At 32.7% G+C, this 12,163-nt stretch overlaps 2 protein-coding genes across 3 annotated transcripts; both read right to left on the reverse strand.

Moving 5' to 3' along the window:
- Nucleotides 1–919: 919 nt before the first annotated feature.
- On the reverse strand, nucleotides 920–11,092 carry LOC120156634. 2 transcript variants are annotated; one of them, XM_039167939.1, is made up of 5 exons: nucleotides 11,086–11,092; nucleotides 6,856–6,866; nucleotides 5,621–5,627; nucleotides 2,031–2,500; nucleotides 920–1,214 (listed from the first exon to the last, which is right to left on the reverse strand). In XM_039167939.1, exons 4-5 carry the CDS (start codon nucleotides 2,493–2,495, stop codon nucleotides 1,035–1,037), a joined length of 645 nt encoding a protein of 214 aa, XP_039023870.1. In that variant the 5' UTR covers nucleotides 2,496–2,500; nucleotides 5,621–5,627; nucleotides 6,856–6,866; nucleotides 11,086–11,092; the 3' UTR covers nucleotides 920–1,034. The 2 variants fall into 2 exon arrangements, with proteins under 2 accessions (XP_039023870.1, XP_039023865.1); XM_039167934.1 differs by lacking the exons at nucleotides 5,621–5,627; nucleotides 6,856–6,866; nucleotides 11,086–11,092 and adding an exon at nucleotides 2,720–2,795 and having other exon boundaries at nucleotides 2,031–2,582.
- LOC120156622 (protein MIZU-KUSSEI 1-like) lies at nucleotides 4,135–5,010 on the reverse strand. The gene has a single exon (XM_039167926.1). It carries the CDS (start codon nucleotides 4,947–4,949, stop codon nucleotides 4,251–4,253), a length of 699 nt encoding a protein of 232 aa, XP_039023857.1. The 5' UTR covers nucleotides 4,950–5,010; the 3' UTR covers nucleotides 4,135–4,250.
- Nucleotides 11,093–12,163: the final 1,071 nt, after the last annotated feature.

The raw sequence follows: 12,163 nt of genomic DNA on the forward strand, positions 1-12,163 counted from the left end.
ACTTAACCGCGCTGTATTTTTTATGAGTAAATGATATCATTCATCACATAACTATCTTCTCACTCCTATTTTGATAATAAAGTTTAAAAATTTTCAATTTAACTACTCAACTTTCAAATTGCTCCAATTTCAAACACTGTTATTTACTTTTTTAATATGAAATTTATTATTACTATTTTATTAATATATAATTAAAATAAATAAATTTGAAAGTTAGACTTATTAAATTAGGAGTAATTTGAAAGTTAGTTAATTAAATTATAAAAATTTAAACCTAAAATAGAAGTTAGAAGATAGTTGAGTGATGAATGATGCAATTTACCCATATAAAAGGTGTCACCTACAGATCACCTGTTAAGTTTTTAACGGTGAGATACTAAAACGAAATAAAAACTAAACGTTAAGTATGTTTTTAAAAAAAATTAAAAGTTTAAATACTAAAACAGACTAAAACTGATAGTTTAGATACTAAGTGCAAAATTTACCCTAAATTATAATGTGGTTGGTTCATGTATCAGAAGAAATAGTGACTGGTAATTTAATTCAGAAAGCTAATTAATTAAGTTGTTATAGTGATAACTCACCAATATGTTGACCATATTTATGTAATCAGTGACGATTAATGTAACAAAGTCTTAAACCTAAAACGCAAAGTCGTCCCTATATTTCTTTTTCAGAAGGGTAATCATAGCTTGGTTAGAATAACAGTTCTGTCCGTACTATTTCTTTATATATATATATATATATATATCATAATCAATTAATTATGATGAAATGTGAAGAGCTGTCATTTATAGCCTCGGCTTGAGTTGACTTTTTCTTGAAACAAATTCTAAATTATTCAAAGTAGAATGTAATGTACGTTTAAAGAAGCATGATCCCAAGATCTTCATGACTAAACTAGCAGAGTAATTAAGCTGTCAGTTCAACTCTTCATTGCAAGGATTTCTTAAAACCTATTTTACACACGCTCTAATGCCCTCCGTACCAAGGACGAAACATGTGTTCCATCAGCTTACAATGGCAAAAACAAGTCATTCACGAGAAGATGACCGAATGCTACTGCTGCATGCCGGACGCTTCATCTTGAGAAGATGAGACAGACCTGCCACTACATGCAGACGACTGCTCGGAATACCCGTCTTTGCAAGCGCCCACCCGTTTTTGTCCAACAGCACAAAGCAGGGAACATATTTGATGTCGTAATGGAGAAGCTACATCAAAACGAATGCAACTAAATCAGCCAGAACTTGTACCGGTCGGACTGAGGTACACGAATAATCTACCGTCTTGCACGGGCAGACGCATGGTTAATCATCAAATTATGGTTCTCCTAAGTCTTAAAATCAATGCCCAAAAAAAACTACTATTTTTGTTCTGCATGTAAAGGAAACATATTGTAGGGAAGCAAAAAACAAGACAATCATAGTCCATGATACATGATTTTAAGAAATGGGAAAAGACCAAGAAGGATCACCAGGAACTTGCTATATGCTCTGATTTATCAACTAGAACGTCATTTAAACAAACTTCCTCGGTAACTCAAATAACTAACATGCATTCGTTGAACCTCGAATATAGCAGTACCTGACATGCAGCTTTCTAAGAGTTTCTACCATCATATACGATGATGAACCACTTTCACATGTTATCGGGATGCTGACAACCAAACTTACTCGAGAGGTCTTTTAACTCTACATATCTAACTAAAGCCATAATCTATGGGGAAATTACTAAACCTTAAACTAAAACTAGTGAGAGTGGTGCAGTGCTGTCATGGAAAATCGCGAAGTCCAAGTGTTCATCACTGCTTACCAGTTACCACAATTGTCTTTAAGCAGACCTGGAAATGGATGAAATTGACATATGGAACTGAGACCTGTTAACACTAACAATAACTGTCTAATTTTTTTATCATAAAATACAGTGGTATTCAAATCAGAATCTTCAATTTTCCATGTTCATTTACCTTGGAGCCATATTCGTGCATCGAACTCTAAACATATAATCGAAATTTAGGAGATAAGTACCTCAGGCAGCCATTTCTCATTCTCAGCATCAGCCAAGACAATGTTGAGCCAATCTGAATTCCTATTTTCCACCTCCATGACAAATTTAAGTAATGAATTACACAGACTACATTTAGGTGAGTAAAACTCAATCACGGTTGCCTCCTTCCCACTCGCTAGCGCGGATGCGAAAGCTCTCTGCTCTGCTTCCCCTTGTTCTTGAGGACTCGATGTTTTCCCTTTAAACTTCAAGTTGTTGTTTTGAGTAGCACCGCTAGCCAATTGGATAGGCTTAAAATTATTGACCCATAAACGAGAAGGTTTCGAAACCGAGTCGAAGGTGTTTAGAACAAGGGAACCAAGATTTTGCATTGACTTGAATAACCAAGGACCTTCAAAGTTGCAAAGGTTAGGGCTTTTGGTCTGTTTGTTTACATCCCAAGGCCATTTCAGACAGAACAAATTTTGTTTAGGAGCAGAACTCATCTTCTTCTTGAAATAAGATAATCTCAAAACTGGGTTTTTATCCTTTTTGCCAAACAATCACAGAACCCAATCAGATCTTAATATACACTGCATTTGAAACAAAACCAGAAAGAAAAAACCTTCAGTGGTCGTGTTCTAGTTGCTATTGAAATTTCTAAAAATCAGTAAAAGAAACTATGATTGCTAACTCAATAAGAAAAGGAACGAAACCGAGAACAAATTACCTATGAACACTAGAATTCGAAAATGAGGTCCAGCAGGATCATAGCGATGAGAACAACAAAAGCCGACGAGGATACTCCAAATTCAACATGCTATTTTCTTCTTGGGCCGGGTTTCATTATTGACTTCCATGGATTTATTTTTGTTTCTTTCGGTCTATTCTAAGGCCTTTTCTTAATTTTAGGGCTCTAGAATTTGCCTATATCAGATGACCTCTAAGCCCACGTTTCATCCAACCTTCATCTATTTGTCACCATCGATGAAATTATACCACCGTCTAAATCAAAACATTTTAAATTTAAAATAATAATTCAAACATTTTTTTCTATAAATCTGTAATTAAACGATAAGTTGAGCAACTATCTCGTCATTCCTCAAGACAAATCCGAACCCAACAATTCTTCAAAATCTACCTTGAAATTAAAAGAGAAGCTTGTTTGTTGGGCTTTGCTGAAGCGGTGATTTGAACATGGATTATTCGTATTCGGGCTGTTTGTTTGCCTTTTAATGGAACCATTCATCGCTGAATGCTGAACCGTTCAGCATTCAGCGTGTTTGTTTCGCACCTCTGAATGATTCAGTGCTGACTGATTCAACAAAACATTGCTGAATGATTCAACACAAAAAGTACATTCTGAATCATTCAGAGCCAGTTATCAAACAACATGTCACATTCAGAGCCAAATCATTCAGAGTCTTTGAATCATTCAATATTTGAATCATTCAGCGCTTAATCATTATAAAGTAAACAAACAGATCCTAAGTGTTTTGTTTTTAGCTGTTTGTTCAGTTTCCGCTTGTGGGTGCTTCTTCTCTTTTACCTATTTCGTTTTCGTATGTTGTTTCTTCTTCGTTCCTACAAGATAACTAGGTTGTTTTCGCTTAATCATTCAGAGTCTCTGAATTATTCAACATTTGAATCATTCAATGTTTAATCATTCTAAAATAAACAAACAAACCCTAAGTGTTTTGTTTTTTTAGCTGTTTGTTCAGTTTCCGCTTGTTCTTTTTGTTGTAGTAGGGTGCTTCTTCTCTTTTACCTATCTCGTTTTCGTATGCTGTTTCTTCTTTGTTCCTACAAGATAACTAGGTTGTTTGGATTCGAATATCAATGTCGGATAAAGGTAAATTTATTTGTTTCTTAATTTCTTTTTATATAATTTTCAGATACGTTTTCTTAATTTATGTTCATATATTTAAAACTTATACAGTAGATTGTCAACATCATTTGGGCTATGAGAAAGTAAGCGGGGAGTTCCTGGTGGCAAGTATTTTAAGCCTGTCAGCCATGACAGGAAATTCTATTTAGATTTGAGGATAAAATTTCGTAATTGCTTTGTATTCAAGTAGATAATAATCTCAATCCAAAACCCAAATTTACTGTCAAAATACATTAAACCAGAAACACTTTCTGCCATTATTGAACATCTCCATGTCCATTGTCAAGTTTCAGACAAAGTGTTCATCTTATTCTCAAAAATGTCGAAACATTAAAGGAGAATAGTCTTGTATGGTATTAGTGTATAAATTTTTCTAGCGAGATCTTACAAAGAAAATACTGAGTTCCGGACCAGGCACAACACCATCGGGATTAATCATATAAAAAGCTTCCGAATCCTTGGATCCGATCACCCTCTCAAATCTAGCTCTCATATACGTTAATTCCCCGTCGGTTTCCTTGTCGTTGGGGCTAGGAAGAACACCGGCGCCCATCGAAACACCTCGGAGCAGCTGCATAACATGGAGCTCATCATCGGACAATTGTTTCCTCCTGATAGAATACCCCATCTTCCTCCCATTGCAGAACACCGCCCACACGAACTCCTCCAGCACCTTCTTCTTATGCGTCCTGGTCTCGCTCTCCAACGCAATCCTCACTATGTCGGAGGCCATTTCCTTTTGAAGCAAGCTCGTGAGCATCGGTAGTTCGATGATGAACGCCGGTACGCTGTGGGGATCGTCTTGTATCGCTAAGCACACCCTGCCTTTGCGATATCCGAAAATGGTACCCGTGGTGGCACTGTCTTTCAGCAACGGCCGCCGTGGTCGGCCCAATAGCGCGACCATTTTGCAGCCGGAGGTTAGCATGGGGAAGAGCTTGAACATGCGCAAGAGGCCGCCGCCACCGCTGTTGGACTTTTTGTGCTTGTCGCAGGTAGTTGGACGGAGCAAAGACAGTATGGCGGCCGGGTTGTCCATTTGGAAGTATGAAGTGGAGTGAACCGGTGGCATTATTGGATTGAAGAAGGTTGAGATGTGAGTGGAATAATAAGGAAGATTCAACTACAAATATAGGGAGAAAAGGTGGTGGTCTACTCGGTTTTTCATTTTCATTATCCCTTGGAACATTTGAGGTGGGGGAGCCACGACAAGGGAGCCTACACGCTCTAAGTTGGTTATGAGAAAATGACAAATCACAATGTTACTATGCTGTAGTATTGAACAGTCTATTAGATTGAGAAATGGTAAATTCTTAGGTTAGTTTAGGGGTCGTAATTAAGTTAAAAGAGTTTGTGAGCAGTTGAAGTTTGATTTAATTAAAATTTGATTGGTCTTTCATTTATATTAACTTGATTTGAATTCGAGTTTGACTCGAGATGTTAACGAGTTGAGTTGAATAAGATATGATTTGACTCGATAAATTTGCAAACAACTTATTTAATATGTTAGTTTGGTGTATTTGTGGATTGTTTTGTAAATTATAATTTTGTAGTTTAGATTTTAGGATTGATTCATCATTTTTTTTTCAATTTATTTTTATATTAAGACGTATACTTTTTCAAACAAAAATGAGATAAAATTTCTTGCGAGCTTAATAAGTCAAGCAAAATTTTTTTTTTGAACAAGCATCAAATTGAGTCGAGTAATACTCAACTTGTGATCGACTCTCTTGATAAGCATTTCTAATTTAGTTCTATGAATCTTAAACTGATCAATTAATTTATATCGAGTATTGTAGAGACTCATTTATCGACAATTCTCTAAAGTAATTTATTTAATTTACAACGTTATAAATCAAACATTTGACCTTACTTAAGAGATCTAATATCTCGTTGTTTGCATTTTTTATTATGACTTTTAGATAAAAAAAAAGAGGAGTAGAAAAGGACAAGGCAAAGGCCAAGGGCAAGGGAGGTCGGACCACAACTTGGGATGGCAAAAAGGACTATGACAACGTTTGCGATTAGCATGTGGGTCTCCAACACAAGAAATTGGTACTAATTATTGAGGTTCACCTCATCTTCCATGGACAATGGGGCAAAATTTTAAAAAAGAAGCCTTTGCTTTAGCTTGTGACCGACTTTTCTTTATTGTGTCCGGTCACAGTCTCGTTCGATTGAGCCATTTCAAGAAGCTACACAACCAAAATCTTTTGGCTTTCAACTCAAACATTTCTCCTCGTTTTAATCTCATCAACTCATCAATGGTAGTTTTTTAGAGTAACATTCCCCACATGCCATGTTAATAATGGCTTTTGCAGCCACGTGATAAAACAAAGACTTGTCTTTTTCAGACTGGGGATTCATCTGAAAATGACTCATCATTTAAAGGGGTTTGCTAGATGGAGTTTGATGAATTTCTGCAAACACAAAAAGCAGACCTCTGTCCAATGATTTAACTGTGTTGATTTCCCATTAAGTATCCAACGTTATTGCATTCTTAAGAAATTGAAACTTTGGTTAAACTCTAACTGAGTTGATCTAAGCAGATAATTTGGGAAAGATAAACGTGGGAAATAGGCGCCTGAATAAGTTCCTTTGCTGCAAGTTTTGGTAGTGGAAACCAGTATGGGGAAAATCAAACTAAAAGGCTTTTGGCATTTTAGAGACAAAAAGTGAATTATATTCTCTGAAAGCTGGCTTGTTTTTTGCAGGCTTTAGAATTTCTTACGAAATAAGCCTCGTATTTCAGAACCAGATTACCTGAATCTGCTGATCTTTTCTTCCTGATCCTAATGTGGAAATAGAACTATATCCCCAAATAGTTCATCCCAACGAGTTATGTGTCGATGGGAACTTGACGATTCATTCCTTTTGATTTGAACAGGGAGTCGTGACCGACAAGTGGATGACCGTTGACCGATATTTCTCTATAAGAAAAAGCGGGTCATGACTCACGAAGGAGACGAAGGAAGAAATGGTTTCTTTTCTATAGAAGGTTCCAGCTCCTTAATCAATCTTGGCTGAGATATTTATAGTGGTTCTTAACTGGTGTTGTCAAACATAGAATCATTATGGCTATTCATAGATCAGCTGACTAAATCAATTTAATCGCCATAACTTGAATTTCGTTCTAGTAGGTCACATACATGTTAAAGTCTTGTCTTTGTATTGCAGTAGATTCAGATATATGTGTGTGAATGATGTGAGCTTCTTCGAGGCTCCAACGAAAGGAGAGAGGTCTAATAGATAGTTTTCGTTATGTCAAGTGAAAATTTAAAATTTTTTGTATAATACCCCAAATTTTGGTTAGTGACTAAAACATAAATTTTGAAAGTTTAGTGACCAAAGTAGAAAGCTAGAAAAGTTTAGGGACCAAAAAGGTAATTTTTAAAAGTTAGGTATTTGACCCCGTAAATGAATAGTTTAACCCCAATAATAAAATTTTCGTGGGAATCAAAATTTTGATCTAAAATTCGTGTTAAAAGCTATAAAGCAGTAAAGTCTGAAAGAAAATTGGATAATCTGTTCGAACAAGAATTTTAAGAAAATTTGAAGGATGATAGATAAAGGTTGGAAATATTTTTTTCAAATTTTAGAACAGTGAAATTTAATGTGAACTAGTGAAATTGAAGTTGATTTTACATATTTAGTTAAAATTGAAAAATTGAGTGACTGAATTGCAGTTTTTGAAAATTTGTAAGGGCAAAAGTGGAAAGTGGATTTTTTTTAAATTTTTTTTCATATTTTATTTTGGAATATTAAAAGGGATGATAATGCAATGACAAGTTGAAATTATCATGTTTCATTAAGGGTAAAATGATAATTTCACATTAAATGAATTTTAAATTCATTTATATTAGATTAAGCCTAGTGTATTATATTTTAATTGAAGAAAAATCAAAAATTTTCAGTTTCTTCCCGCCCCAAAACGTGCACCACCATAGCTATAAGATAAGAATTTTTTTTAAGCTTATTCAATTGATTTTTGGATTAAGCTATTAGATAGAGAATTAATCCCCTTGAAATTCTCTATCATTTGGTATAAATATTACATAGAGATCATGCTTATATGATGATTTTGGAAATTAGGGTTTATGTAGGATTTATTAATTTTGAGGATTCGATGAAAGTTTTTATGTTTTTGATGTTGGAGATTAATTCTAAAGTTTGTATGATGATTAAGGTGGTGTTTGTTTTTACTGTGTAAGGTCTGCAAAGCTCTTATGTCTGCGCCGCGCAGACATTGAGCTTCGCAGACCGTTTATTTTTTAGAAGATAAAAGCTCTTCTAACGTATGCGCAAGGTCTTCTTGGTGCAGACATGGTTTTATGTCTTCAAAAGTCTTCAAAGAAATTAAAATTATTTAAATCTATTTTAAAATTTTATTTTAAAATATGAATTGATTTATTTTAAAATATGAATTGATTTATTTTAAAATATGAAAAAATTTATTTTAAAATATGGATTGATTTATTTTAAAATATAGATTGATTTATATATATTGATTTATTTTAAAATATGGATTGATTTATTTTAAAATATGGAAACATTTATTTTAAAATATGGATTGATTTATTTTAAAATATGAAAAATTTTATTTTAAAATATGGATTGATTTATTTTAAAATATGGAAAAATTTATTTTAAAATATGGATTGATTTATTTTAAAATATGAAAAATTTTATTTTAAAATATGGATTGATTTATTTTAAAATATGGAAAAAATTTATTTTAAAATATGGATTGATTTATTTTAAAATATGGAAAAATTTATTTTAAAATATGGATTGATTTATTTTAAAATATGGATAGATTTATTTTAAAATATGGATTGATTTATTTTAAAATATGGATTGATTTATTTTAAAATATGAATTGATTTATTTTAAAATATGGAAAATTTTATTTTAAAATATGGATTGATTTATTTTAAAATATGGAAAATTTTATTTTAAAATATTGATTGATTTATTTTAAAATATGGATTGATTTATTTTAAAAAAATTATTATTGTAGTTGTATGGATTATTTAAATTTCAGTATTATAAAACTAAAAGTATTTAAATTTCAGTATTGCAAAACTCTTTTAAGTTTAAAAAATCAGTTTATTTATATTTCAGTTTATTTTAGCAGTCTGCAGACGTTAAAAAATAAACAATCTTCTTCTTGCAGACTGCAGACTTTTGGTCCACCTCTTCTGTTGCAGATGTATGCAGATGTGGTCCGCAGACTGCAGACCTTCTACCTCTGCAAAAACAAACACCACCTAAAACTGTTTGAAATTGGGTGAAATTTCATTTGGCCATGACCTAGGGTTTTGAGAAAATTGTGATTGGGTTAAATTATGTTAGGGCTTTAATTATATAAGCCTTGAAATGTTGTTTAGGAATTCATGCTTGAATCAAGTGAGAATCAAGAACCCTACCACTATGATATTCGACCCTAAGGAATCAATCGGGGGGAAATTGTGAAAAATTTCCCTAGGCCTAGAAATGATGTTTGAAAGGTTCTACAAGCTTTAGAAAGTTATTTGGGCCATTTTATAAATTTATGAAAGTTGGGGGACCTATTTGGAAATTATGGAAAATTATGGTATTTATGCGCAAATTCTATAAAGATGATGTACTATGTTGGAATTGAAAGTTAGAATATTGAATTTGATGTTAGAATTTGAAATTTGACTATTTTGAAAAGTTGGCAAAGTTTGAGTACTAAATGGAAAATATTGAGAAAGTTAGTGGCTTAAGTGGTAACAGTAAGTTAAAATGGAAAGTTGAAAAAATGTTATATGAAGTTTGGGTGAATTTGGATAAAAAGGGATTTATTGGTCAATTTGAAGTATTAAGGCCAACATTGATAATGTGATATGAAATTCGTATCGAATGAGCACCGAAAGGTTCTTAGGAATTTATTTTCTATTTTGTGCCTATGTTAGTAAGATTCTAACATATGGTTTGATATGTATATGTTGTGTAAATGATGTTCATTTAGATTATGATTGAAATCAAGATCAAACAATGTTAAAATTGAGAAGCTTAAGGACGTAATATGAAGTGCTAGGAAGGTTTACAAGCTAATGACAACAGGTGAGTGCATATTTAATTCGTATTTATGTTATCGAGCAAACATTGGCTTGCAATGAGCCGGTGACAAAATTACTATGGTAAGAAGTAACTTATAACTATTATGTGAATTTTGATTCGTACATATATGTTCAGTTAATATGCTAATAGAATTAGTGAATAAATTGAAAATATAAGTTAGTAAAATCTGCCCATATTTGTGTTCTGAACAGTAAGTTTAGAAAATCATCATAAATTATACAAAAGTAATTAATAGGACGATTTTTACACCATTAGATTTGTATGTCATTATAGTTTCGTTTAAAATAAACATATATTGATTTCGATAGGTATACAAAAATATATGAATTTTTAATTGAAGATAGGTCAGAAAACAGGGCAACAAATTATGCACAAAACAACTTTTGTAGGTCAACTTCAAAAATTTACTATAAATTATATAAGATGAACTAGAAAAAGTGACTTATATAGTTAGATTCGTATTTGAGTCTAGTTTATAATGGTATAAACAAAATAATTTTTAAGTGTATAGATTAATACATAATAATATTTCTTTGCAAGTAGTGCATATTGCCAGCATATAAAACTTGTCATAAATTATGTTTTTTGTTACTCCTATGTTATAGGTTAATTATAAATGCTTGAAATAATTCAAATTTATTACATGATGAATATGATGTTTATGTGTTAAAAGCAAGATAATTGGTGATGATTATGATATAAAAATGTTATGCATAAATGAAATGTTTAGGGTATAAATTGCCCATTATGTTATGATATGAAAAGTTGAATATGTTGATATATTGATATCTTTGATAATTGAATAATATATAATAATTAATGGAAAAACCCATTGTATGTTGTATAGAGAGTCGTAGGTACATTTGGCATGTCATTAAGTTCATTACTTTTCAGTCATCAGTTAAGTTATGGTACATTCATATACATAATGATATGTATCGTTGATGCTCATGTTATGATTGTACTTGAAGTGCATTATATGTTTCAGTTAAGATTGGCACCATGTAACACCCCCAACCCGTATCCCACCCAGATCCGAGTCCGAGGTGTCACATTGACTTTTCAAAAGTTGTCTCTTATAAAACCATGAAAATCTGAACTTTCATTAAATAAAATTTGTTATTTTTCATAAATTAAACCGTTTGATTTTTACAAAACCTATCAGAGCATATTCAACTCAATTTATTAGTACATGCCAACTATATTCAACATAACATAATGATGCAGGGGGATCCGAGACAGATGATGCTGAGCTGTCAGATTGCACGTTGATGGCGCTGAGATACCATGAGTTGGCAGATCAGCGCAAAGGCGGGAATTGATTGTGACATGTTCCTCATTGGGGTCGTTTTGAGTATGTTTCAGTCTTTGGCCATAACTTTGGCTACAGGTGTCAGAATCGCGCATAAGACCCCAATCCGGAAAGCTCTTTCGACGCGCACGCTCTCCACATGTGGCCTTTTTTTCAACCTCAAATTCTACCGTTTTCCCCTCCGAATCACTAGATTTAGTTATTTTTACTATTTATGGTAATATTCGATGTTAATTAGGAAGTCAATTTAAATCCGATTTAGGCCGGATTTTTGGGAGATTGCTTATTTTATTTCGAATTTCAATTTAGAGTGATTTTCGGGATTTTGCTATTTTTGGCAAAATTCGAATAAAGACGATTTTTTTGCTATAACAGTCCGGCTTGTGGACTGCTTTTTGGATGGTTTTTGATTTTATAATATTTTATTAAACCCTAGAGACTTTTTTCTCTGGTTTTTGGGTGAATTTTCTCTTGTGAATCGTCTGTCGGAGCTAGCCTACAGGATAATCACTATTCTGTCTGGCGTCACATAATACATTTAAAACATCTCTTTTCTGATCTGAACTTTGTAAGAGAGATGCTAACTTGTCTTGCTCCTCTTAGCTTCTCTTTTCGCTTTCCGGAACCTACGTGTGAAACAATCACACGCTAAGTCTATGACTTAGTGAGACATATAAACATATAATGGAAACTCTAACTCATAACAATGCATGAATACTTACTATGCTTATATTATGCACAAACATACAATCTTTCATATAACAATTACATATATACACATGTATATAATTATCTTCACACTTAGCACTAATGTCAATCCTTCTTATCATATAATCTTTATTCACTAAATGTGTACATCATATATC

The sequence above is a fragment of the Hibiscus syriacus genome, unplaced genomic scaffold (assembly GCF_006381635.1).
Source record: "Hibiscus syriacus cultivar Baekdansim isolate YM2019G1 unplaced genomic scaffold, ASM638163v2 tig00002840_pilon, whole genome shotgun sequence".
NCBI lineage: Eukaryota > Viridiplantae > Streptophyta > Magnoliopsida > Malvales > Malvaceae > Hibiscus > Hibiscus syriacus.